The sequence below is a fragment of the Psittacula echo genome (assembly GCF_963264785.1).
Source record: "Psittacula echo genome assembly, chromosome: 1".
In the NCBI taxonomy this organism is placed as follows: Eukaryota; Metazoa; Chordata; class Aves; order Psittaciformes; family Psittacidae; genus Psittacula; species Psittacula echo.
Window position 1 is genome coordinate 551,965 of NC_137735.1, and position 27,497 is coordinate 579,461.

At 56.8% G+C, this 27,497-nt stretch overlaps 2 protein-coding genes across 14 annotated transcripts in view; one reads left to right on the forward strand and one right to left on the reverse strand.

Moving 5' to 3' along the window:
• Window positions 1–520: 520 nt before the first annotated feature.
• On the reverse strand, window positions 521–10,461 carry PAIP2B (poly(A) binding protein interacting protein 2B). Its single transcript, XM_080620145.1, has 4 exons — window positions 10,399–10,461; window positions 3,859–4,011; window positions 2,782–2,958; window positions 521–2,100 (listed from the first exon to the last, which is right to left on the reverse strand). The coding sequence occupies exons 2-4, from the start codon at window positions 4,003–4,005 to the stop codon at window positions 2,044–2,046; spliced, it is 381 nt and encodes a 126-aa protein (XP_080476271.1). The 5' UTR covers window positions 4,006–4,011; window positions 10,399–10,461; the 3' UTR covers window positions 521–2,043.
• A 6,391-nt stretch (window positions 10,462–16,852) lies between these two features.
• The window catches only part of ZNF638 (zinc finger protein 638), a 51,929-nt gene continuing 41,284 nt past the window's right edge, over window positions 16,853–27,497 (forward strand). For 3 of the 13 annotated variants that reach the window (XM_080614553.1, XM_080614558.1, XM_080614559.1), the window contains exon 1: window positions 24,358–24,572. In XM_080614553.1, the coding sequence (XP_080470679.1) occupies window positions 24,376–24,572 (197 nt within the window). In that variant the 5' untranslated portion in view covers window positions 24,358–24,375. Of the gene's footprint in view, window positions 16,932–17,731; window positions 19,599–19,732; window positions 19,921–21,565; window positions 21,645–24,357; window positions 24,573–27,497 lie in introns of those variants that run through there. The other 10 variants (XM_080614561.1, XM_080614562.1, XM_080614557.1 and 7 more) reach the window with 10 other exon arrangements.

Genomic DNA, 27,497 nt, shown 5'->3' on the forward strand with positions numbered 1-27,497 from the left:
ATCCATGTAGAAGGGGAGGGAGGAGGAAAAGGAAGGAGGATGCTGTTGGGATTGAACATAGAATCGGGATGAGGGACAGCCCTAACACCTTCCACTGGAGCAGCTTGCTCCAAGCCCCTGTGTCCAACCTGGCCTTGAACACTGCCAGGGATGGGGCAGCCACAGCTTCTCTGGGCACCCTGGGCCAGCGCCTCAGCACCCTCACAGGGAAGAGCTTCTGCCTAAGAGCTCATCTCAGTCTCCCCTCTGGCAGGTTAAAGCCATTCCCCTTGGCCTGGCCCTACAGGCCCTTGTCCCAAGCCCCTCTCCAGCCCCTCCAGGTACCATCTCCCCTGGCTTTCACATCTTACATTCCACGTCCTTGGTGCCGAGGCTCTGACCAGGCACAAACTCCCATGGGGCCGGTGCTTGCTGCTGTCCTTACCAGCGCGGTCACGGCCTGGACCACCCCATCCCATGGAGCTGGAGTTGACCAGGGACCTCCCCCTTGTCCATAGAGAACCCGCGCGCTGCTCCCTTCCCACACAGGTTTATTTCTAACAAGGCCTTTCCCAAATGTACAGCACGGGGAGGGGGGCGTTGAGCAGAAACCAAACAGAAACCAGGAAAGGGTGGGGGGAATCTGTGCTACTGCTACAGGAGTGAGCCCAGCCGAGGGCCGCCCTTCCCTGCATCCATCCCATCCCTGCAGGCTCCATCCCGGCCCCTGAAGGCACAGCACTGTACCAGCAATGGGAGCACTCACCCCAACACACCCCAGTGTTTGAGCCGGGCACCCATTGATACAGGCTCCTTGGGCAGGCAGCGGCTCCGGATGGATTAGGGCTGGGGTTGGGACCAGCAGCTGGAGCTGGGATATCCATGGAGCGCCGGAGCTCCCTCAGCTCAAAGCTCCACTCGCTCTTAGTTACGGGCCAGTAACCCCAGGCCCTGCCACCAGGAGTTAATGGAGCTGAACCAGGGTGAGGGCTGCTGAGAGGCCATTAGCTTCCATCTCCTCAAATCCCACAGGGATCCCTAATCCCGCTCCATTAACCGCTCTGTGTAGTCCAGGGAATGCCGGAATCAGCTGGGAGGTGAGTCCTGCTCGGGTGCCTGCGTTACTGGAGCCAGAACTCGGAGTTGCCCCTCCCCTGGGAGCTCTGGAGTTCTCTGGATACAGGTTCCTGACCCTGGATTCCCAAAGGAGAACCAGGAGCACCCGGGTGCTGGTTGAGGAGCTGAAGCCCAGCCAGATCCTGCCCAAGGGGAAGGAGATCCCCACGAGGGGAACTGGAAACGGGATGAGCTTTAAGATCCCTTCCAACCCAAACCATTCCAAGACTCAGCTTCCCTCGCTTCTCCCAGGGAGGCAGCTCCACACCAGCTCTCTCCTGCTCCCTTCTGGTCTTCCTGGGATTCACTTCCAAGGTACAACTGCTCCAGAGCTGCAGCTCGTCCTGCAGGACAAGCTCCAGATCGTGGGGCTGGGAATCTTTAAGGAGAAGCTGTGTTTTCCAGGAGCTGCCCTTCCCTTGGGATGGGTGGATGGATGCGTCTGCTCTTCCCTAAGAGCTCCCCCAAGCCGTGAAGCAGTGCATGAGTTAGTGTTCAGAGAGCAGCTGGGATGCGTTTGGGATTCACACTCCCACCTCACCTTCTCTTTAGCCAAGGGAATCCCATGCGCCGGGAGCAGGGAATGCCAGCGTTTGCTGGGGAGGGGACAGGGGGATCCCTATAAATCCTACTCAAACAAGGTGATGGGTTTGGAGCGCACACGGAAATGGGCCTGGGAAGCAGAGGGAAGTGCTGGGCTCCAGGACAGACCTGAAGGCCAGGAGTCCTGGGAAGCAAAAACTGCCCCCAAAAGGTGATAAATGATACAAAGGAGGAGTTAAAAAAGAAAAGGGGGGGGGAAAGAAGGTACTTGAAGCATAGAGGAAGATTCACCACATGGCAGCGGCTCCGCGCGGTGCAGAGTCCAGCTGGGGGCTGCTCCGCTCCCTCCATCCCCATCACATTCCCAAAGCAGGGATACAGTCCTTCCAGAGCCTGCCGGGGTGCTCAGTACTTCACGCCAGGCACAAACTCCTTGGCATCTGGATTCAAGTTGCTTTTGCTCTGGAAGAGAAGAGGGAGAGGGATCTTCAGTGGTTCAAACGCTGGTATCCCCCACACCAGCATCATTCCATAGGAGCCTGCGTGCTGAGGATGGTGCCATGGATATGACCCGGCCCTTGTGCCCTCACAGACCCGGAGATGGTGCTGAGAAAGTGCCAGCTCCAAGGGATCTATTCTCAGAGTGGGTTTTGATGGGGAGAACACAGGAGGATGTGGTGTTTGTCTCTCCCTGTTCTCGCTTTGGCACAGGGATGGGCTTGCTCCAGGACCAGTCTGTTATCATGGAATCCCAGCCTGGTCTGGGTTGGAAGGGACCTTAAAGCTCCTCCAGTTCCAACCGCTGCCACAGGCAGGGACCCCTTCCACTGGAGCAGCTTGCTCCAAGCCCCTGTGTCCAACCTGGCCTTGAGCACTGCCAGGGATGGGGCAGCCACAGCTTCTCTGGGCACCCTGGGCCAGCGCCTCAGCACCCTCACAGGGAAGAGCTTCTGCCTAAGAGCTCAGCTCAGTCTCCCCTCTGGCAGGTTCAAGCCATTCCCCTTGTCCCGGCCCTACAGGCCCTTGTCCCAAGCCTTTCTCACCCCACTGTCACTCAGGAACCCCTCAGGATCTCCACCCCCCCACCGGGGCCAGGTCCTGTGCTCACCACTGACCTCACAGCACATCCCTGCAGGTCCTTACCAGGATGTCCTCTGAACTGTGGCCATCGCACACCGAGAGCCCGTTCAGCTGCTGCTGCAGCTGCCCCATGCCCTGGGGCAGGTCCCGTGATGGGATGAACCAGTCCTGGTCCTCCTCCTCCAGCATCTCCTGGAAGCAGCGGTCGAGGAACTCCTGCTCCTGCAGCTCCTCCTCCACCTGCCCGGAGAGAGGCGTCAGTCACACGTGGGGAAGGGGCTGTGGACAAGGGGAATGGCTTGAACCTGCCCGAGGGGAGACTGAGCTGAGCTCTTAGGCAGAAGCTCTTCCCTGTGAGGGTGCTGAGGCGCTGGCCCAGGGTGCCCAGAGAAGCTGTGGCTGCCCCATCCCTGGCAGTGTTCAAGGCCAGGTTGGACACAGGGGCTTGGAGCAAGCTGCTCCAGTGGAAGGGGTCCCTGCCCGTGGCAGGGGTTGGAGCTGGAGGAGCTTTAAGCTCCTTTCCAACCCAGACCAGGCTGGGATTCCATGATTCTATGATTTCCTTTCTCCCCCAGCCCACGTTTGTGCTGGGATTGCCCCATTCCACTCTCACTGGAATGGAGTTTTCCACCCGGATCAAGGGGCACCCACTGCAGGAGCTCGGTGCTGACCCAAGCAGGCTACAAACCCTCTCAGACTCCAAGCGCCGGTGTTCAGGCTGCTCCTCTCCCTCCAGCTGAGCACACACCAAGGGAAGCTCTGGATTACCACAGCAAAGCCCAGCAGAAGATGATGGAGCCATCCCCATCCCTCTGAGAAAGAGCTGGCCAAAGGCACAGGGAGGGGTTTATTCCAACTTCATCCATCCCAGGTCCTTACAGGCAGATCCAACACTGTGTAGACGAGGCCCTCAGTGCCATGGGTTAGTGGTGGCCTTGGCAGTGCTGGGGAAGGGTTGGACTGGATGAGCTTAAAGCTCTTTTCCAACCTGGTTGATTCCATGATACAAACAGGATGCCTTCCCTTGAGCCACCATCCCCATGCAGACACATTCCATGGTGCCCACCGAGGGAATCCTTTGGCCCCTCAACTCCATTCCAGCTCAGGAACGCGGAGCTGGCACCACCCTCCTGGTCTTACCTGTCTGTTGAAGTCTTCTTCGTTCTCCATCCACATGTACTCTGCAAAGGGGTTGTTCTCCTTCTCATCGTGCCCGTTCACTACTTGGTCCTCTTTGGATTTGGGGCTGGATCCCGTCGTGCTGCCCAGCTCGGACCCATTCATCATTATGGACTGTGGGGAGGAGAACATGAGGGTGAGGAACCTGCCCCTGTCCCTCACCCATGTCCATGCTGGCAGGGGACAGCCCAAGAACCAGCAGCTTCCAGGCTCCTCTATTCAAGGCTATTCCCAGCTCCTTTCCCTGCTCCCTCGTGCTGGAAGCAGCACTACACCCCTGGCAGTGACAGCCCCTTCTTCTCCATGGGTCTCACCCATCAGGGAGAGTTGTGACCAGGGCTTGGGAAGGCCCCAGCATCCCAAACCCGTCCCAGCATCACACCCCCTTGAAACCCACCACAAAGCACACCCGAAGGCCACAACTGGGTTGTCCCTCAGCAACCCTCCAGCACCTCAGCACCAGAGTGCTCCCTACCCCACAGTACTCCAGTTTTGGCAGCACATCGCTCATGTCCCTTTATTTCTGCTGTAATTCCTTGGTTTTTAGAGGGAATTTCCTCAAATCCCTTTGGTTTGTGACATGGAGGTGGCCATTTCCTAAAGGAGATCTTTAGAGCCACAGTACCATGGCTTGAAGCAAAAGAGACCCTATGGGATCCCAAACCTCAGCTTCTGGAAGGTTCCCAGGAGCAGACAGTGGGAAGGATGCAGAGACGGAGAAATGAGACAGAATTCCATAGGAAAATCCTGTGGAATAGCAAAACTCTAAGGCCAACACAACCTGGATGAAAAGCATCGCCACAACACACTGGGACATCCCAGCTCTACGTTTTAACCTCCCCTGGTGAAGGATTTATCTGGAGCTGAGCTGCATCCAGCTCCAGCACAGCACTGGGATGAACAGGAGAGCATCCTGCGGGAGAGGGGCTGGAAAACAGGAATTCCCAGGGGAAAAAGCGCATTGGTTTGGTCTCAAGGAGGGAGAGAGCCGGGGAGCTCCCAGCAACAGCCTTTAGGTTCAGAGGAATCATGGAATGGTTTGTGTCCAGCCTGGGCTTGAACACAGCCACAGCTGAGAACAGGGGTAAGGTCCCTTCCCCCCGAACCATTCCATGATTCCATGTGGAAGTACAAACCCTTCCCACACCCCATTTTGGTGAGCAGCAGCTCCATGTACACAGCCGGGAGCAGAGGAGATGGTGCCTGGGGCTGGTGGCTCGGGGGTCCCTTCCTGGGGGTTCTGGCTCTCCGTGTTCCCTTAGGGATCAGTGGAAGCTGGAAGCAGGACGCTGAGCCCCAGATCGGGATCTGTTTTGTTCCACCTGAAGAACCTGTCCTGCAGGAGGAGCCGTGATGAAAGTCCTGCTCTGCTTACAAAGCTGGCAGCGCTCCGGAGCCAAGCCGGGCTCAACCCTTTCATGTCCCTGCTCCCGAACCACAGCACCCACAGCTCCCCATGGCCGTGGGTCCTGAGTCACCCACACCAAACACAGCGGGGAAACCCCCTTTGCTGGTCAGGAAGAGCTGCCAAGCTCCCATGGCTTCCCAATGGATCATCTTTGTGGCACTCCTCCGGACCATCTCCAGCCCGTCCGCATCATCTTTGTACAGCAGGGACCAAACCTGCTCGCAGCATTGGGGCAGGGTGGGACAGTGACACCTTCATCCCTATGGGGATGCCCTTGTTGATGCTCACCAGCATCCCATCAGCTTTAGCTACTGCAGCGAAGGCAGAGACAAGCGCAGCCTCCAGGGGGATGCTGCTCCTCTCCCAGCCTTTAGGAGCTCATGGAGGCTCTGAGAGGTCCGGGATGTGTCTTGGTGTTCCTAAAGCAGTGTTAGCCATGGCTGGACCCTCAGGAACTGCGCCTGCAACTCCTGGGAGAGGCTTGTCCCCTGCGAAGGGCCTTAATTCCCACCATCGCAGTCCTTTCCCTGCGGTTCTCACTCGGTTTTCCCTATCACTTTCATCCCCACCTCCTCTGTTCATTTAAGCCCTTCCCAACCTTCCCAAGCCATTCCTGCTGCAGCCAGAGGTTTCCAAACGGCCCCCAGCTCCTTCCCCACGTGCATTTTCCAGCCTGGCTCAATGGATGCTCTGGCCTGGGTGGCGTTTCTGAGTCAGCTCCATGGAATATGCATGGAGCCAGGGGAATTCTGCTGCTCTGCTGGGGCTGCGCAGCCGGGGCTCTGAGCATTCCAGCTGACAGAGACTGAGGAATCTGCCGCCTTATAATGAAGGTTTCTTGGATTTCTTCCTCTTTTCCCTTGGAAAATCAGGCAGATGATAAAAATACAAGGAAAGAAGCTTCGAGATGGGGAGCGGGAGCTCAGAACCCTCATCCGGAGCACACAAAGCACCTCCCAGGAGCTGCTCATCCCAATCTGGAGCACGGAAATCCCGAGGAGCTCCATGGAGCTGCTGCCCACGAGGCTGGAGGCGGCCGGGGAGGTCCCTGCTCAGTGTGCACAAACATCTCCTGCTTTCCCCATGCTCCCACACTCAGCTGGGGCTGGAACAGCAGCCGCAGAGGGAGGTGGCCTTTGGGATAGGTATGGAACAACGTGAAACGGGAATTCCACCTTCATTTGGTGTCTGGGTGATGCTCAGAGACACAGCACTCCATGGCTACAGGTTCCAGCCTGGCCTTGAACGCTGCCAGGGATGGGGCAGCCGCAGCTCCTCCATTCAACCTCTTCCAATGTCCCCCCACTCTCATGATGAACTTCCTTGTATCCCATCCAACTCTCCCCTCTGGCAGGTTAAAGCCATTCCCATTGTCCTATCCCTACATCCCCTGTCCAAAGCCCCTCTCCAGGTTTCCTGGAGCCCCTGCAGGCACTGGAGCTGCTCCATCCCAGGGGCAGGACCTTACACTTTAGATGCAAGAAAGGCAGAGAAGCTTCATGGACCAACCTCACACAACCGAGGAACTCCTGAAGGGAAAACCCTCCACGGGTCCCACTTTGGGCTGGTTTCACCCCTCTGAGCATCCCTCCCCAATGGCAAGTGCGGCAGGAGCCACGTTCCTGCCCTTATCCCAAAGAGTTAAGAGGGAGCAGGAGCAGAGCCGCGTGCTTGGCTCAGGCAGGGCCATCTGGACCTCTGCATCCTCCCAGAGCCAAAACCTCAGCAGAGGCTGCTCCAGCAGGCTCCGAGATGGGGAAAACTGCCCAGGCAGGGCTCCCGGCTCCAGAAATAGCTCCGGGACCCATGGAGCATGCAGAGAGCAGGAAAACCCACCCAGAGCAAGGCAGACTGCAGGGAAACCACCGACCAGAGCATGGAGCCAGGCTGGACCGGCCTGGAGCATAAAGAAACCGGGAGAGGGGCTTGGGCCAAGGGCCTGTAGGGACAGGCAGAGGGGAATGGCTTTAACCTGCCCGAGGGGAGTTGGATGGGATACAAGGAAGTTCTTCATTGGGGGGACATTGGAAGGGGTTGAATGGAGAAGCTGTGGCTGCCCCATCCCTGGCAGTGTTCAAGGCCAGGTTGGACACAGGGGCTTGGAGCAAGCTGCTCCAGTGGAAGGGGTCCCTGCCCGTGGCAGGGGTTGGAGCTGGAGGAGCTTTAAGGTCCCTTCAGCCCAAACCAGGCTGGGATTCTCTCTGTGCCCTTTCCCAGCTCTCCTCCTCCCCGCCTGCCCCACAGCTCCCAGTAGGATCATGGATGGGTTTGAACTCAACCTCCCCCCCGCAGCACTTTGGCTTCGGCATCACTCGCATTGCAACCTGCAGGTAATTCTTAGGAAGAAACCCAGTTCCCCCCCCTTCCCAGTGCAGAAACTCCCCATAGCAGAGAAACCGGAGCACGAGCAAACTGGTCCCCAACCCGGAGCCCAGGAGTGATGGATCAGGGGGACAAGGAGAAGAGAAGAGGGCTGGACCTTCCCACAGGCCACTCCTCTGCTCCTGCAAGCAGCAATGAGAGAAGGGAACTCCTCAGCCTCATTTCCCAAGGGAATGACAGGGCTCTGCCGTGTCAGCTCACACACATCCTCCTCCTCGTGTTCCACAGGTTGGGCCGGTTCAGCCCCACTTCCACCTCCTCCTCTGCCCACCTGCAGCCATTCCCGTGCCCTGATCTCCCTTTGCAGATAAGCTCCCTGCAATTCCAACCCCAGCTGCACCTTTTCCCTCCCAGCCTTGGCTTTCCGAGCATTCCCAGCTGGATCTCACTGGGGAACCTGGTGTGACAGGGCCTGGCTCCTTCTACCAGGCTGCCACTCACACTCCACCACCGCTCCCCTGCTCCAAAGCTTCTCCTTCCCATTATTCCACTGCCTTAGGTTTCATTCCCCACCATCACTGGAGCACGGAACTGGAGCCCCGCTGCAGACTTTGGGAGTCTCCCACCAATTCCAGGCCTACAAAGAGCGGATGTCAGCTCTTCCAGGGCTTGTCACGTTAGGCTGGCCTCCTGGCATCCCTCCTCCTGCTCCCTGGCCTGCAGCGCTCCATACAGATCTCCCTCAGTTGCTGAAGACCTGCATCCATTTCCATATCCAAGCCAGGGGATAATCTCATCATGCTCTGTTTGAATGCGCATCCACAGGAACAAGCTCCACTTCCCACAGGCACAAAGCCCTGCGAAGGCCCCAGGAACATGGAATGCTGCTGGAGCTGTGGCCAGGAGACACTCACGGACCTGATTTCCCTTTCAGCCTCAACCTTCCCCTTCTTTGAGCTGAGCATCAGCTGAACACCGGGGCATTATCAGCGTTGTTCTCAGAGCGAAGCCAAAACAGCCTTGGAGCAGTGAGCAGGGACAGAATTAACTCCATCCCAGCTGGAACCAGGACAAGCTGCTCCAGCTCCAACCCCTGCCACGGGCAGGGACCCCTTCCACTGGAGCAGCTTGCTCCAAGCCCCTGTGTCCAACCTGGCCTTGAGCACTGCCAGGGATGGGGCAGCCACAGCTTCTCTGGGCACCCTGGGCCAGCGCCTCAGCACCCTCACAGGGAAGAGCTTCTGCCTAAGAGCTCAGCTCAGTCTCCCCTCTGACAGGTTCAAGCCATTCCCCTTGGCCTGTCCCTACAGGCCCTTGTCCCAAGCCCCTCTCCAGCTTTCCTGCAGCCCCTTTAGGCACTGGAGCTGCTCTAAGGCCTCCCCCAGCCTGTCCAGCCCAGAGGCAGGACCTTGCCCTTGGCTTTGTTGAACTCCATGAGGTTCCCACCTCTCCAGCACATTCAGGTCCCTCTGGATCCCATTCCTTCCCTCCAGCATGTGGGTCACACCAAGCAGCTCTGCGTCAGGGCAAGGCAGGGGCAGTGACAGGGAAAACCCAGGGCTCTGCAGTCCACAGGAGCAGCTTTACCTCTGTCTGCATGGAGGCACCACATTCCCTATAGGCACATCCCAGGCTTCACCCCATCGCTTCTCCTCCAAGCAGGGCTGGGGAAGGGAAGCACAGAGTGGCCAAGGGGGACAGGGCATCCATGGGGATTCAAGCTGTGTTGTGGGAGCTCCACCAGCTCTTGCTGCTCCCAGAGCCGCTGTGGCTGCCCCATCCCTGGCAGTGTTCAAGGCCAGGTTGGACACAGGGGCTTGGAGCAAGCTGCTCCAGTGGAAGGGGTCCCTGCCCGTGGCAGGGGTTGGAGCTGGAGGAGCTTTAAGGTCCCTTCCAACCCAAACCAGGCTGGGATGATTCCAAAGAAAGCATGGACACTTTCAATGGTATTTTCCATGTATTTCCACCTCAGTGCATCAGGATCCCAACTCACACAGCCAAAGCTCTGCACAAGATGCCCCTTCCTGCAGCGTCTTCAGCTAAGAAGGAAGAAGGAGCAGAGCCCATGGTGTGTCCCATGGAGCTGTCGCCACACCAGACACTTCCCTACCTGGCCAGGAGGCTCCTGCAGCAGCACCAGGCGTGTCCCCGCACGCCGGGGCTGAAACCTGAGGAACCAGCCCGTAACTGAATACCCAAAGGGCAGGAGCCAGGAGCCGGCTGCTCCATGGGGAACCTGCTGGTGCCGTATCCATCCCCTGGCAATGCCGCCGGTAGGGACAACGACCCCTTCGGAGGCGGATCCTACCCGTGCGCTGCATCCCGACCCTCCACAGCACTGACTGGGCTGGTTTTCGGGGGACAAATGGGATAACCTGGCTTCCAGCCACCGCAGCCGGCCGCGACAGCACGTTGGGATGCCTGACTCCGGGTCTGGAATCCCTCTGCAGCAACGGCACCGTACGGGAACACCGAGCCTGTCCCCTGTGTGTCGTATGGGAGCGGGTCCAAGGGGATTAGGGAGGGAGGACCCATCTGCCCCCGCCCCACGGCTGCGCTGACCGCATCCCTCCCCACACCGGGGGTACCCCCTCCTCTGGCCCCACAGACCCAGCCCAGGAGCCTGCTGGGGGCCGGGGAGTACCGAGCTCCGCAGGCCGGGCCCGGTGAGCCTCGTCCAGCGGCCTGCGCCCTACGGAGGCTCCCCCTCCCCATGCCCGGTGCTGCCGGGGCCCGGTGCGGCCCGAGGCCTGCGCCCGTCCCCCCGTTACCTGCGGCCGGGCCCGGCCGGTGCCGCTCCGGGCCGCGCACCCTCCGCTCCCGCTGCTGCGCCCGCCCAGTGTGGCGGAGCCCCGCCCACCCGCCCCGCCCTACGGCGTCCCGCAGCCCCATTGGCTAAGCTCTCCAAGAGTCCCCGCCCCCCCTCCGCGCTCCTCTAAAGATGATTGGTCGGAAGGAGTTGCCAGCGCGTCGCGATTCCACCAGCCTGCTGTCAATCAAGCTCTTAGCACCGCCCATCTGTGCCGCAGTCTCATTGGAGACCCGCCTCCACCTCCGAGCAGTCGGATTGGTTAATCGCGAAGGGCCGGATTGGTCGGACTCACGCGTCGCCCACGTGGTGTCAGAGAGGCGGGGCCTCGCCGGGGTGGGCGGAGCCAGGCCGCCATGTAAATAACCACATAGCCCCGCCCCGTTCTCCCTCACCTTGATTGACAGCCGCGGCTTCCAATAGGAAGAGCCGTCACAAACCCCCCGCCCCGCCGCGTGGGGAGCGCTGCTACCGAGGCGCTGATTGGGCCGGTGGATGTAAACACATCGGAGGGCGGGGGATCCCGGCACGCCCGCGGTCACGTGGCGGGCGCGTGGCTCCGGGCCCGGGGTGGGGGGGCGAAGTACGTGGGGGGGGGGGGAACGGGGGGGGTGTGTGTGTCAAAGGTTGGGGGGGGCACCGGGGGAGGTCACTGGGGATGGGGGGGGGCATTGGGGTGCGGGATGGGGGGGGGGCACCGGGGGGGGTCATTTGAGGGGGGGACCGGGCGGGTGTCACCGGGGGACACCGGGGTATGGGGGGGGACACCGGGGGACACCCAGCCCCGCTCCCACTGTTGGTGAACCGCAACCGGGTCCCCCCCGTTCCGCCCCCCCGTTCCCCGTCTCCGTGCCCTCCCCGTCCCGTCCGTCCCCCCCCGTCTCCCCCCCCCGGTGACGAGCCCGGGCCGGTCGCCAGCCCCGCTGCGGGCGGTGCCCGCGGGCACGCAGCGGCTGCCGGGCCCCGCGATGCCGGCGGGAGACAGCGGCGGGGGCTCCGCGCCCCGCAACCGGGGCCCCCCCCGGCCCCCCAACCCCGGCTCCCTGCCCCTCGACCCGCTCGGACGGTGAGTGCCCAACCCCGGGGGTCCCGGTGCCCCCGCCCCGCCACCGCTGTCCCCAGTGCGCGGGTCTATACCCCCATGGCATAAAGGGGGTGACCCCAAACCCACCCTCCAATGGGGGATGATGGCACATTGGGGGGGTCCCCATGCCGGGGGGGGGTTTAAAAGCCCCTGGCAGGAGGCTCCATCCTGGGGGAGGCAGGTTTGGGGTCCACCGAGGGATGCTGTGTGGTCCAAGGACCCCCAACCTTCAGGTTTGCCCCCCCCCAAGTTTTGGGGGGGGTGGTTAGGTGCTCAGACCCCAACTTTGGGGTCTGGGATGGGGCCATCGGTGTCCTGGATGGCCTTGGGCACGTCACTGGTGTGCCCTGCGGGATGGGGACATGAGCCATAGAGTGAAGCACAACCTGCTGTGCTGGGGGGGGGCAAAGGGGGGCTCTCTAGGACCCCAGCCCAGTGTGTAGATGGTTCCACCAGCCCTATGGCCACCATGGTCCCATTGCTGCCTGGAGCCACCACCTATTCCCAACCTCATCCATAGGGATCTGGGTGCTGGGATCAAGGGACGGACATCACAGAATGACCCCAAGAAGCCACCGGGATGCCCCCAGCGCCCTGTTTGGGATGTAAGACGAGTGGTGGTGACAGGCCCCTGCTTCCATGCACTGTAACGTGGCACCCTGGGGACAACTGCCCCCCCCGGGTGGCAGATGGCTCCTTGTATGGCTGGGGACCGGCTCTGCCACCAGCCAGGATATAAATAGCCCGTGGCCAAAGGGTCTGATCCTGGGGGGGGTGCTGAGCATCCCCCCCCCGGCACAAGGGCATGGGCCATTGGGTCCTGGCCATGTGGATTTTGGGGAGTGGGAGATGCTGGGGGGGGGGTCTGGGGGTCCCCAGGACATAGGGATGTCCCCATGGCTCAACCCCAGCACAAGCAGCCCCATGGATTGGGTGTTGGACCCCCCTGGACCTGCTGATCTGTGTTGGATGTGGGGGTGCAGGTCCCCCATGGACCTGGAGCTCCCATGTACGGGCAGGACGAGGACCTGAGCTGTTGGGGGGCTCCTGGGTCACTTTGGGGTCTGACAGGACCTGGGTGATGGGACAAGATGGAGCTGGCCCCCCAGCTCCATCCCGGGCTCCGGAGGGGGGATGATGGGAATGGGACAGGACAAGGGCAGCCCCACAAGGTCAGAGAAGCAGGAATGTCACCAGTGCTGTCACACAGCGCCCGCCCCGCTGCCAGTCACACACGGTGTCCTGTGAGGACCGGGATGGGCCGCACGTCCCCTGTGCTGTCCCATCCCGCTCCATTAACCAGCCCTGTCCCACACGCTCCTCTTTATCCCTTCCTCCCTCCTGCCCATCGTATCACTGCTGGTTTGGGTGGATTTGTGCTGTTTGGGGGTATTGGTGGCCAAAGCAGCACCCAAAAAGCCCCATTCCGGGTCCTTTTAGGAACCAGAGGAGGGAACTGGGGACCTCTTTGGACTGGGAGAGGAAAACCTGATCCTGAGAGGAGGACCTTGGAGATTTCCTGGTTTTCCCCCTATTCCAAACCCTGAAAACCCCACTCCAGACCCAAAACCATCCCTTCTTGTCCCAAAGAGCTCTCCTGCACCAAGGGATCCCCCAGCACCACCTCTCACCCCATGCACTGTGGGCAGGGGTGGCCTGAAGGGGACACCGATGTGGTGCTCTTTGTGTCTCCCTCATGCTCAGCACAGCCCAGGGCTAGCATTGAGAGGCAGGGAAAGGGCCCTGGGCGGAAGGATGTGGCCCTGGAGCTCAGTTACATCAATTGCTGTGGCTTTTAAGGCGGGTGTCACCAGGAGGGGCACTGCCAGCACCAAGGGTCCTGTCCTGGCTCCCAGTGCCCCAGCTCCGGAGCTGTCCCTCGCTCACCTGGGGTGTGGAGCTGCTGGAGCAAGGCCAGAGGAGGCCATGGAGATGCTCTAGGGCTGGAGCAGCTCTGCTCTGGAGTCAGGCTGGGAGCTGGGCTGGGGCAGCCTGGACAAGAGAAGGCTCCTGAAGGGGAGACCTCAGAGCAGCTCCAGTGCCTAAAGGGGCTGCAGGAAACCTGGAGAGGGGCTTGGGACAAGGGCCTGTAGGGACAGGCCAAGGGGAATGGCTTGAACCTGCCAGAGGGGAGACTGAGATGAGCTCTTAGGCAGAAGCTCTTCCCTGTGAGGGTGCTGAGGCGCTGGCCCAGGGTGCCCAGAGAAGCTGTGGCTGCCCCATCCCTGGCAGTGTTCAAGGCCAGGTTGGACACAGGGGCTTGGAGCAAGCTGCTCCAGTGGAAGGGGTCCCTGCCCGGGGCAGGGGTTGGAGCTGGAGGAGCTTTAAGGTCCCAATCCAAACCATTCCATGATTGTGACCTTACTTTGAGCAGGAGCAGCGCGTGTCAGAGCTGAAGGGGTAACGACAGTTTGGGATTACTCAGCACCCTCAGGAAAAGCCGGATCCGTTGTTGTTTTCCCACTCTGAGATCCCCTATCCATGTTCACATATTCAGGATGGAGTTTTACATCCTTGTCATCCAGCTCGTGTTACCATTAAATGGATCCAACCCTTTCCCATGAGCCTGGCAGAACGCCCTGGGGCCACTTCACTTGAGACCTGCAAAGGGCAGGTCCCAGAGCTCAGCTCTGGGCACTCTCCATCAGCTTGGAAAGGAGTCAGGAACATGGGGAGCCTGGCAAAGAACCAGCAAACACCTAAAAAGAGCTGGATTACGGAGCCTGTGCAGCATCCCAAGGGCCTGAGTGCCTCAAGCTCTTATGAACAACAGGAGTCTTATTCCAATCCCTGTGCATCTCCCAAATGCCTTACTTTTATAATGCTTTGATCCAAACGCTCCTTTCCCAAAGAGTCAACAGAGCAGGAATCAGGCACAGCTCATGCTTGGGATGCTCCTAAACCCACATTTAAGGCTGTCAGAATTCCATGATGAAAGCTGATCCCATCCTTTAGTTTCCAACACACCTTCCCTTCCAAAGTGCCTTGTGAGTGCAGAGCTTCCGACCGAGAGTGGCAAAACACACACAGGTTGTGTCATTGAGCTGTGAATTGGATGCAGAAGCTTAGGAAATCCAGCTTCCAGGATGATCCCATCTTCTTCCTTGCCCTTGCTGTGCTCGGTGGGAGTGATGGGATGCTGTGGTCTGCAAGGGTTGCAGGACTGGATGGCCCTAAGCAGGTTTGGAACCTCCAGCTCACTGTGATGTGCTGCAGAGAAACCAGAACAGGTTTGGAGACAGCGACCAGTGACTTGTTCCTGTGTCAGCCTCGAGCCCAGCACCACTGAGTCACCTGCTGGGTGTATGTGGGATCTCCAGACACAAACACCCAAGTGGATTCCAAGCTGGAGAGATCCATGTGGATCTGAGTGGATGGGGGCTGATCATCCCACTCCCACTGAGCTAAACTGGGCTCCTGCTGTCTGCCACATTGAGAGCTTCCAGCAACACTGGATCTGCTCCAGCACCCAGGCAAAGAGCTGGGCACAGCGAATCCCACCAGGTTAGGTGGGAATGTGGGTCTGCTGGAGGCTCTGCAGGGGCATCTGGGTGGGCTGGATCCAAGAGGTGGGGCCAATGGGATGAGGTGCAACAAGGCTCAGTGCTGGGTCCTGCATTTGAGGCTCAACAACCCCATGGAATGCTTGGGGAGGAGTGGCTGGAAACTGCTCATGGAGAAGGACCTGGATTGATGGAGCTGAACGTGAGCAGTTTGTGCCCAGGCAGCCAGGAAGCCCCCAGCATCCTGGCCTGCATCAGCACCAGTGCAGCAGCAGGGCCAGGGCAGGGATCATGCCACTGTGCTGGGCACTGGTGAGGCTGCACCTTGAATCCTGTGTTCAGTTCTGGGCCCCTCACTACAAGAGGCACTGGAGTGGGGCCAGAGAAGGGCATGGAGCTGGAGCAGGGCCTGGAGCACAGTGTGATGGGGAAGGGCTGAGGGACCTGGGGGGTTCAGTCTGGAGAAGAGAAGGCTCAGGGGGGACCTGATGGCTGCCTACAAGTGCCTGAGAGGAGGATGGAGCCAGGAGGGGCTGGGCTCTGCTCCCAAGGAACAAGGGATGGGACAGGAGGAACCGGCCTCAAGCTGCACCAGGGCAGGTTTAGATGGAGCTGAGGAACAATTCCTGCCCCAGAGGGTGCTCAGGCATTGGAACAGGCTGCCCAGGGCAGGGCTGCAGTCACCGTCCCTGCAAGCGTTCACACCCTGTGGAGACGAGGCCTCAGTGCCATGGGGCAGTGGTGGCCTTGGCAGGGCTGGGAGCTCGCAGGGCCACCTGAGGTGAAGTCTGTATTTGAGGCCCCTGACTCACTGTACCCCAGGGCAATCAGCCTGTTTGAGGTACCAATATTAACACTGCTGCTCTCAAAGCAAACATCCTTCCTGCCAGTGCATGGACAACCCCTGAGTCACTGCCTCACAGGACTCCTGCTCCGCGGTGGTTTTCAAGGGATAAACTGGGCCAGCCACAGGCTCCTGATCAAAGCCAGGATATCCCAGGAAGAAACCGAGCAGAGGGAACCATACCTTTAGCTGGGGCTGAAGGGTGAACTTGCATGAACATGAAGTGGAGCCATTGCTACTGGAAAGGAGAATTCCAGGAGCTTGTGGTGCTGTTGAGGGAGGCTCAGGAAAAGGAGGAGTGGGAAAGGGGAGAAAGGAGGCTGCTCAGTACCCTCTTGTCTCCCTCCATTTCTCCCAGTGCAAATGGAGGAGGAAGCGCAGGTGCCCTCAGTCCAGCTCTGAGGTAAACGGTGCTGAAGTGCTGGCCCAGAGAAGCTGCGGCTGCCCCATCCCTGGCAGTGCTCAAGGCCAGGTTGGACACAGGGGCTTGGAGCAAGCTGCTCCAGTGGAAGGGGTCCCTGCCCGTGGCAGGGGTTGGATCTGGAAGAGCTTTAAGGTCCCTTCAACACAAACCAGTCCATGGGTTCTATAAAACACAGCACCACAAGCCCATGACAGACACCAGACCCCCAGCAGAGTAACAATGAGACAAGAAGAAGCAGGATAACACAGTGATAAGAGAAATAGCGGGTACAATAGACGCAATACAGCACCCCGACAGAAACCACCTCAACCCTTACCTCAGCCACTCATCGCCATCATGAGCCACGCTTATATACCAGGGAACAGACCCCCATCATGCTTTGCGGTAAGGGCGGGCAGTCCCCCTTTGCGCATGCGCACAAACCACCCCTGAAGCCAGCCCACGGCACCGTGCCCACACCCGTCAGCACCGGGGGGGCTCAGTGCGCATGCGCTTGCGTTTCCTCCCTGAGGGCCGCGGTATCCCCCCTGAAGGCCGGTCCGGCCCGGAGCGGCGGCGGTGGTGACGGTGGCGGTGGCTGGGAGGGATCGAGCAGCGGAGGGAGCGAGGCCGATGGCGGCCCGGTTGTGTCCTGCCGGAGGTAGGAGCTCGGTACCGGTCCCCGGCACGCTGCGGTTCTGAGGGGACGCACGTAATGGCGGCGGAGGGCGCACGGCGCCGGCGCTTTCCCTCAGCCCCCCACGGCGGGGCCTGCAGCAGCCCCGCGGTCGCGGCGGGGTGTGGGAAGCGGGTTCGGCTCGTCCCGGTGCGCTGTTAGCAGCGGGCTGTTGTTGGCGGTGCAGCCGGAGCCTTGGCTCGTTTGAATGTTAATGGGCTGATAAAGCGGCGTGTGTTTGCTCAATCTCGGCTTTTATGTGGTGGGTGAGATAGGGAAAGGCTGCTTGGTGCCTGCCCGTGCCTTGGCTCGGCCTGGCTGCGTCTCAGTGGGAGCTCAGGCTAATAAAGTACGTAAATGTACCGTGTTCCCCTAAGCAAAGCTACTTGGTGGTGTGGAAATAGAGGTTTTGGGTTTAAAATCAGCTGTTGTATGCAGTATTATTCACCTATATCCGCTATAAAGGTTACTTTTCATCCCGTCATCCCTGAAGAGCTCTGGATGGGGCTCATTTCCCAGCACCACAGCTCATGGGTTAGGTTGAAGAGGTGGTTTTCCCATTTCTTGGTTTGGGAGATGGGAATGATTGAGCTGAGATGGTCAAAGTGACTGAAACGGCACCAAAAATCCGTTTTCAAGGCAAAGGGTTTAGCAGTGGAGCATGCTCTGGGTCGTGGTGGTCACCCATGGACCTCCTGTGTGTGACGTGACCGCTTATTGCACCTCAGACGCGTGCTGCTTTAGTGGATTGGCTCAGTTGTGGTGATTTTAACACAATAATGCAATATGGGTTGATAAGTTGTTAGTGGTTTTTTTTTATCTGTAGGGTTATTTAACAGTATTGAGATGCTTAAAGCACATTGTGTCTGTTGAACCCCACCAAACAACCAGAAACCAACCCTAAACCCAACCATCCCTCCTGGTTTCCAGCTCAGAACTTATGTGGAAACATGTGTTCACTCTTGGGTTGTGTTTTTCTCACTGGTATGTGACTATTCAATAGACATTTGAAAGGTTATATCTGTGATGTGAGGTCTTGAGGAGGGTGGATGTAACAGTGAGTTCTTCAAGAGGGTGGATATAAGAGTGAGGTCATTGTTTTCCCTATAAAAAAGACACTTTTCAGGCACAAGAAATATCTTTAATTGCATTTTTTTTCCTCCATTTAAAAGAAATAAATCCTCTGGCAGCACAATCCCACTGAAGGGTGGAGGATGGAAGGGACTACACTGAGTTTCATCTCCGACTTCTATGGCAACTGATGCAACTGAGGCATGTTTATCCCAGGGTGGGGTTCCCCAGTGCTTCCAAGACTCGCTGCTCCCTGTTCCACACTGGATTCCTTCCCTTCCTGCTTCCCAAGTATCCTGCAGGTTGGGTTGGGGCTGAGCTGGTGTCAGTTCTGTCCAGATGAGGAGCTGTATGAAGCAGAACACTGGGAGCTTTTAGTTGTGATTCACTTCTGAAGGTAAATAAAATGGTTTCTTCTTTGTTTGCCATCAAGTTAAATGTTCTGCATGGAGTTTGGGTGCTTTTAGTGAGTTTTAGGGGAAAATATTGCTATTTGCTTTGTCTGTGGTATGCTCAGAGGCATGAGGGGTATAAATGTGCTTGTGAAACAGCAGACAGGATGTGGCCTGTTCTAGATCTGACATGGGAAGTGAAAACTGAGGAAGGCCACTAGATTTCTGCTGCTGACGTGCCATGAAGGCACCAAAATGTCCTTTTGAACATGCTAAAATGCCCTTTTTTGGGCTCTTTTTAGGACTGACTTGCTGAAAGATGTGTGATTTCTCTTTGTGTGTGTCTCTAACCCTGATGCGTTGAACCCTGTGGATGCTGGAACGGAACAGAGGCTTTTTGGAGCGTCCCATGGAGGATGTGACCTAGGGTGGCTCTGCCTGGGATGGAGTTAGTGCTCTGTGGGCTTGGGGTGGTCACCACCAGTGTCCTGGCTCTTGCTGAGCAGGGCTTGCACCACCTCAGTTGCACCCTGAGAGCGGGCAGGAGGCTGGAAGGTCCTCAGCTCTGACCTGGACCAGCTAAAGGGATGTTCCATCCCATGTGACCTCCTGCTTGGGGGTGAGAACTGTGATGGAGGAAGAAGCAGAAGGCGGCTTTGACTTCTAAGGTGGTTGTTGCTTTGGGCACTGGTTTGCCTGTGGGAGAGGTCAGTAACAACCGCTTTTGCTTTGCTGGGGTGGTTTTTCCCGCTTCATGCATTGGATTGTTTTTATCATGGACCCATGTGTTTTCTTGCCTTTGTGCTCCCTTTTCCCCCTGTCCTGCTTGGCTGGGCAGTGGGGTGAGCTGGCGGCTCTGTGGTCAGCACATCTTGGTCCTTTCCTCTCTTAGTGAGAAGGTTGTGATGGGACAGGTTTGGTTGCAGAACGCCAGATTGAACTTACTCCTCTGTAGCTGCTACCCTGAAGCAGCAGCTTTCAGCCTCTGCTGGGTTGTGTTCCCTGGGGAGCCTGTGATAAAAGTGGTGCTTTGAGCCTGCTCCGCTGTTTGGCATCTTCATTCCATCAGCCCAGACCTCCAGGAACCACCCCCTGAAGACCAGCAGCAACTACACTTTCTCCTGGGATTCATCTACCAAGCCTGTTGTGATGGTTCATTGGTCTCTCCAATGTCCTGGAGTAATCAAAGGTGTGAAACTGGGTTTGGTTTTGACTCTCTGTAATGGTAACAAGCGTTCCTCTGCTACCAGTGCCCTGCACATGCTGCCACCTCATCCACACTCAGCTCTTGTGCTGTGTTGTCATCTGTCCTGTGCTTTCCAGGCCTGTGTTTCTCAAAGGAACTGGATCTGAGAATGACATCGTGGCTAAACCAGTGACTCAGTGCAGGCATCTCCTGTTGAAGGTGGATGTCCCCTCGAGCAGGGTCTGGTTGACTGGTGGCAAGTGGAGCACTTTGTTTGTCACCTGCAGGAAGTGATGGAGGTCAACAGCAACCTGCAGAGATCCAGGTAATGTCCAGCACCCAGAAAGGTCCCACTGGGAGAGAGAGGTCCTGTTCCAGAGCTGTCAGGTGATGCCCCGGATGCAGCGGAAGGGCTGAGGATGCTTCTCCTCCTCCTCCAAATGAAGATCTGCTGTGGCAGGAATTGGATAATGAATGCTCCAACCAGGAGTAGAAAGTGTTTGAGAAGGGAAGGGAATAATTATCAAGGAAGATCATTCTAAAGGCTGGTTTTGCCATAAAGCAAAGTAAAGCAAAGGGATTTGCAGAAGAGATCCAGTTCTTGGGGCTGAAGTGAAAGGATGGAACTCATCACATCCCCGTGGATAGGGTCCATAATATAACATACATGTCCTCAGCAGCTGACAATAAAGGAATTGCTGCTTCCCTGGTGTGTGGGTCTCTGAGGAATGTGAACTAGGAGCCTTGAGCAGTAAAACCCTGGGGAAGACCTGAGGCCTTTGGGAATGCCTCAGTGGATTGTGTTGCTTTGTGGTGCTGGCTCCAGCTGGGATGGAGTGTGTGGTGTAGGTGAGCACTGATGGGTTGGCTCTTGGTGGACAGGGCTTGGGCAGCATCAGGGCTTTATTCCTGTGCCCCTAAGCAAGTGAAAGGATGGGTTGATGAGAAACTTATGGAGTTCAAGCAGGACAAGTGTCAGGTCTTGCCCTTGGATAAGCGCAGTCCCAGAGTGCAGCACAGTCTGGGGTATGCCTAGATGGGAGCAGCTCTGGAAAGGGATGTGGTGGACACAAGCTCCATAGGAGTGACCAGTGTGTGGCTGCAGCAACAAAAGCCGACAGGATGCAGGGGAACCTTGACAAGGGCATCACCAGCATGGATAAAGATGCCATTGTCTCACTCTGCTCAGCACTGGTCAGGCCATACTGGGAGTACTGGGTGTAGGTTTGGTCCCTGTTGTACAAAGAAGATGTAGACGGACTGGAGAGGGGCCAGAAAAGGGCCACAGAGATGATCCAAGGGCTGGGAAGTGTGTGAGGAAATGCTGAGAGAGCTGGGACTGTTCAGCCTGGAGAAGAGAAGGCTCCATGAGGGGAGACCTTGTCACATGTGCCAGTGTTTAAAGGGTGGCTACAAAGAACATGGAGACTCCCTCTGTGCAAGGAGTCCCATGGGAAAGCTGAGGGCTAATGGGCACAAGTTACTGCTGGGGAGATTCCAGCTGGACACGAGAGGAAAATGTTTCACACTGGAATAATCTCCGCAGAGAAGTGGTGACTCCCCAGCATTGGACACTTAAGATTGGGCTGCACAGGGTGCTGGGCCATCCAGTCTAGGTCATGTTGGCCAAGAAAGGTTGGACCAAATGATTCTTCAGGTCCCTTCCACTGGGATTCATGGATTTGGGGATGCAAAGAGGCTGGGGGTGGGCAGGAGCCTGGGAGGGGCTGCCCAAAGAGCTTGGTTCTGCCTAATGTGGTGCTTGGCAACAGAATGTGGGCTAGAGGAGGAGCAACAGCATGGGTTTGACTTCCAAGGTCTTGGCTTTTGAGCCTGGCTGAGCATCCCCCTGCTGTGGGAGGACGTGGGTGCTTGTCCTTGCCTTGCTCATGGTTGCTTCATGCTCTTACGTGGGAGTGGTTGAAGGACCTGTTGTAACTGTCTTTAGGTTAAACTCTTGTGTTTTCCAGGTCTTCGTCTTCTCTCCCTGTCTGGCAACACAGAGGAGTGAGCTGGGGCTGTGTGAGTGCTCCATTAGCCACCACATAGGTACAGATCCTGGTTTATTACACTTGGAAAGCTCCTGGTACTTTTTCTTGGTGCTTTCCTCTTTGGGACAGAGGAATGGTCTCTGTTGGTGTCTCACTCAGGCTTGATAATATTGGTCTTATATTTGACTCACAGTGCTGCTCATTCGGTGCATCAGGTGTGTGGAAATCACTTCATAGATGCTCGTACCCAGAGCCTGGGCACTGAGAACAAGTCCAACTGGGTGCAGAGAGGGTGAGCATTGAGTTTTGTAGCCAGGCAGTGATCCACATCTGATTTAACAGCCTCCTTCTGCCAGGGGTCTGCTGCAGCTGTAGGAATCTCTTCGCTGCTGTTGCCAAAGAGGAAAATCAGCAGTGGGAGTGAGTTCCAGGTAGCACTTGAGCTCTCTGCGGTCCTGGTCTTGAATCTGCTCTGTTGATGTCCTGGTTTTAGCTGGGACAGAGATAATGTTCTCCCTGGTCACTGGTGCAGGGCTGTGGTTTGGCTCCAGTCTGACAGTAACATTGATAACAGTGAGTCAGAGCAAGGCCACAAGATGCTGCAAGGGCTCGAGCAGCTCTGCTATGAGCCAGGCTGAGAGAGCTGGGCTGGTTCAGCCTGGAGAAGAGAAGGCTTCTTAAGGGGAGACCTTAGAGCAGCTCCAGTGCCTAAAGGGGCTGCAGGAAAGCTGGAAAGGGGCTTGGGACAAGGGCCTGTAGGGACAGGCCAAGGAGAGCTTGAAGCTTTAACCTGCCCGAGGGGAGACTGAGCTGAGCTCTTAGGCAGAAGCTCTTCCCTATGAGGGTGCTGAGGCGCTGGCCCAGGGTGCCCAGAGAAGCTGTGGCTGCCCCATCCCTGGCAGTGTTCAAGGCCAGGTTGGACACAGGGGCTTGGAGCAAGCTGCTCCAGTGGAAGGGGTCCCTGCCCGTGGCAGGGGCTGGAGCTGGAGGAGCTTTGAGGTCCCTTCCAACCCAAACCAGTCTGGGATTCTATGATTCTGGGTTCCCAGAGTGTGCTAGACTGAAATGCAGACTGGGTGCTCTGTGATTAGCACGTGGCCTCAAAATTCAGTGCCATTTCTAGACTCAAACCAGCAGCAAATGGTCCTTTCAGTGGCTGTGCCAGACTCTGCAGATAAAGGCTTCCCTTGTGACTGGGGAAGCAGCTTCCGCATTCCCACCAGCTCTGTGTGCCAAACCTGGAACTTAAGCCCCATTTTGTGTGGTTTTTAACCGATTTCCCTATTGCTCTGCTGACATGGAGGTGCTGCTGATAGACAGACAAGCACTGAACTGGCCTCAGGATGGAGGTGCCCTGTTTCTTTCCCCTTCACCACTAAGAACTCGGTGGTACTGCACGTCAGAGCTGCATTTCCCATCTCTCCTTGTGGAACTTTCGTGTTTGCTTCAGCTCTGCTGCCTTTGACTGTCACATCCTGGACTCGCAAGATCGAGGAGCTTTGAACCTCTGTTTCTTGGCCTTGCTGCTCTGTGACACAGCTCCTCAGTGCTATTAGCTTGTGTCGTGGTGGTAACTCAGGACCATGCAGCCTCTCGCTCACTCCCCTCTCACTTTTCATCCCCCTGCTCCCAGAGGGATGGGGAGGAGAATGGAAAGGATGTAACCCCCACGGGTTGAGATAAGAGCAGTGCAGTAACTAAGGTATAACACAAACCACTGCTGCTACCACCAGTAATAATAATGATTGAAGAGAATACAACCGCTCACCACCCACCGACCGATACCCAGCCCGACCCGAGCAGTGATCTAGCCCTTTTGGGTAACTGCCCCCAGTTTATATAGTGGGCATGAGGTGCTGTAGTATGAATACCTCTTTGGTTAGTTTGGGCCAGGTGTCCTGTCTCTGCTTTCTCCTGGCTTCCCCTCCTCCGTGGCAGAGCATGAGACTCACAAAGTCCTTGGTCAGACTAAACATTACTGAGCAGCAACTAAAAACATCGGTGTTATCAGCGCTGTTCCCAGGCTGAAAGTCAAAACTACAGCACTGCACCAGCTACTAAGGAGGAGAAAAAATGACTGCTACTGCTGAAGCCAGGACAGCATCCTGTCACCATCCATCAACACCTCCTCCTTGTGTTCTGTTCTCTTCAGGGTTCTTTTTTTACCGTTCTCAGTTTAGGTTTTCTCCTATTGAATCCTTGAGCAGCAAATGGCACATCCCTGCTCATCATCCTCCCACCCCTGCCCTGGGTCTAACTCTCTGCAGCCTTCACAGCCGTTCCCCGCAGCTCTTGCTGTTCCGCAGCAGCCTGGCCGAGGTTGTGTTGGATCCTTGAGCTGCAGGCAGCTGGACCCCTGGGGAGGGAGGACGGTTAAAAGGAGAGGATGAAAGCATATTCCAGCTGTATCCTTAAACCAGGGAATGGGCAGCACCATCCTGTACTCCCAGTGTGAGCAGATGTAGTTGTTGGGGCTCTCCACAGTGTGTAAGCAGGTACCAGAACTTCTCATTTCATAGACGCACCACAGAGTGGTTTGGGTTGAAGACACCTTAAAGCTTATCCAGATCCAACCCCCATGTTCTGTACTTACAGGCCCTTGTCCCAAGCCCCTCTCCAGGTTTCCTGCAGCCCCTTCAGGCACTGGAGCTGCTCTAAGGTCTCCCCTTCAGGAGCCTTCTCTTGTCCAGGCTGCCCCAGCCCAGCTCTCTCAGCCTGGCTCCAGAGCAGAGCGGCTCCAGCCCTCGCAGCAGCTCCGTGGCCATCTCTGGACTTGCTCCAACAGCTCCATGTCCTTCTTTATCCATCTCTATTGGGAAGCTTGGGAAAACAGACTGATGCAGTTGAAGGGAAGCAACAAGTGCATTGTTTGGCCTTTCTGGGATCCTCTGAATATGGAGTTTCAAGATTGCTGTTTCCAGAGGTGGTCTCGGCACAGCCCTGTCTGGGAATTCCCTGGATTTCGTTCACATCCAATGAAGCATCAGTAAGTGCTGGGTCCCTGCTGCAGGAGGAGGCAGCTTCAGTGCAGCAGGAAGAGCAACCTGGAGGATCCCAGGCACACCCCAAACAAAGCCTCTGCTGAAGAGGAAGGCAAGAGCCTGGCCTGGAACATCCCAAGCATTGTTTCCCTTCCAAGGGTCACTTCCAGCCTTTCTTCTGCAAAGGTCAGCCCTGAGCCTCAGCTGGTGAAGGCTTCATGGGATGGATGTCAGGAGAGTATTGAAATCACACAACTTCCATGGGGATTCGTGCAGTTTGGTCTCTGTTTCCTGTGACTTCAGATGCAGATGGGGCCAGGCCAGGAGGAAGCTAAAGCCTTAGATACGCTCAATACATTTGTGTTGTGGTGGGGCTGAGTGAAGTCCTCAGTGTTTCACTGCTGCTGGCTGTGGAATCGTGGAGGGCTGTACAGCACAGGGTGGATGTCTTAAGACCTTGTCCTCAAGGCTGCTTTGTACTTGTGTTTGGAATTCCTTCAGGATCCAGCCGTTTGTTCATAGAAATCACAAACCTTACCTTATGTATTTCTTCAGTTATTAATACTGATAGAGATCCTACACTTTTAGCTTGAGAGAAACTCTCATTCTCAGTTCTCCTCCTGATCCAGGAGGGTAGTTTGAGATGCTGGTGCTGCATCTCTGCCACGTTCAGCTGGAGAGATTGGGTTTGGTGTGTGTCTAACGACACTACAGTGCCTGAGGAGTGGCTCTGATGGTCCTGTTGCTTGGGGAGCATCTGCTTCTTTTTGACTTCAGGACTTAGGAGAAAGTACATGAACTTGCAGCAATGTCTGTAGCATCGGGTGTTAGTTACTGGTGAGCACAGGAGGTTGGGGCTCTGTTCTACTGAGAAAGGCTGTTTTATGGCTTTAGTATCAAAAATAGATGTTTTTGAGTCATTATGGTGTCTTGTGGCTAAGCCTGTTGTGGTTTAAGCCCAGGCAGCCATTGAGCCCCACTCAGCCTCTCATTCATTCCCCTCCTGTGGTGGAATGGGGAGAGAATGGAAAGGGTTAAAGTGGGAAAACACTTGGACTGGGATAAAGCCAGTTTAAGAGGTAAAGCAGAACAAGGAATTCAGTCACCACATCCATGTTCAGGTGGGTGTTGAGCCATCCCCAGGACAGCAGAGCTTAGTGGTGACTTGGGAAGACAAATCACTCTAAGCATCTTCCCTTTCCTCCTTCCTCACCCAGCTTTGCATGCTGAGCATGATACACCATGGTGTGGGATGTCCCCTGCTCACTTGGGGTTGGGTGTCCTGACTGTGTCCCCCCAGAATCCTTGTGGTTCTAGAGAGAAGAAGTGAGGGGCAGCAAAGGCCTTGACCGTGTGTAAGCACAGCGCAGCGATAAGGAAAACTCTGTTATCAACACAGCTTCCAGCCCAGCTGCAGAGCGCAGCCCAGAGCTGCTGCTGTGGAGGAAATTAACTCTGCCCAAGCCAAACCAGCACAAAGGAGGAAAGAAGTTACCGAATCAGAGACTGGTTTGAGTTGAAGGGACCTTAAAGCTCGTCCAGTTCCATCCCCCTGCCACGGGCAGGGACCCCTTCCACTGGAGCAGCTTGCTCTAAGCCCCTGTGTCCAACCTGGCCTTGAACACTGCCAGGGATGGGGCAGCCACAGCTTCTCTGGGCACACTGTGCCACTGTCCCAGCACTGAAAAGCAAGATGAATTCTACCTATTTTGCTTCTAAATAGATGGTTCCAGTAGCACACATGGGGTGAAGTGAGGATATTCCCTGTTGAATGTGACCGTGTTCCTTAGGAATCTGATGGAGCAATAGCTTTAAAAATCACCGTGAGCCAGCAAACAGGTTGTTGTGGTGCTGTGATCCAGGCTGAACAAGCAAAGTTTGGGGGGATCTTCTACCTGCTGCCTCCTGGATCCCCATCTCTGCAGAGGCTAATGGTGTGTGACCTCTGACAGGAGGTTTGTAGAGGCAGGTGGCTTCATTCTAGAGCCATGGCATGGTTTGGGGTGGAAGGGACCTTAAAGCTTATCTGGTTCCAACCCTCTGCCGCCGAATTCTGCTGTTCTCTGGAGCTCTCCTCTCTGGAGGGCAAAAGAACCTCTCAGCATGTTCATTTGGGAAGTAGCTGGAGAGAGGACAGCATCAAAACCACTGGGGGCAAGTATGAACATACCTATAGAGCTCATTTTAAACCAAACGTGCTGGTTTGGAACTGAACCTCAGCTCAGTGGATTAGGAATCTCCCAGGGATGTGCTCAGGAGCAAACCACAGCTCCCACAAGGAGAACTTTTATGATTCAGTTAGATCTCCAGGCAGTGAGGACCATTTTGCACCAGTGCTGTGACCAGGTACGTGCCACAGCAGCATCCTGAGCCGCTGCCGCAAGGCTTGGGGCAAGCTGCTCTGGTGGAAGGTGTCCCTGCCTGTGACAGGGTGTGGGACTGGAGGAGCTTTAAGGTGTCTTCCAACACAAAGCAAGCTAAGATTCTGTGAGTCTTGGGGATCCTCTGGTGGTGCGGGTTCCAGCTGGGATGGAGTTAATTCTCCCTGCTCACTGCTCCAAGGCTGTTTTGGCGTTGCTCTGAGAACAATGCTGATAACACCCGGTGTTCAGTTGTAGCTCAGCAGCGCCTGCCCTAATCAAGGACTGCTCAGCCTTGTGCTCAGTCAAGGGGCACAAGAAGCTGGGAGGGAGCAGAGACAGGAGACCTGAACCCCAGCCAGCCCAAGGGATATTCCAAACCATCCCATCCCATCCCATCCCACAGCCCATCAGGCTCAGGAGAGGAACTGGGGGAGTTGGCTGGGAGCCCCCGATCGTTGCTGGGGCCAGGACAGGCTGTGCTCAGCAGTGGTGAGAATTCTGTGTCCATCTCCTGTCCCTCTGGGGCTTTATTCCTCTCTTTCCTTTTCCATTTCCTTTTCTTTAATG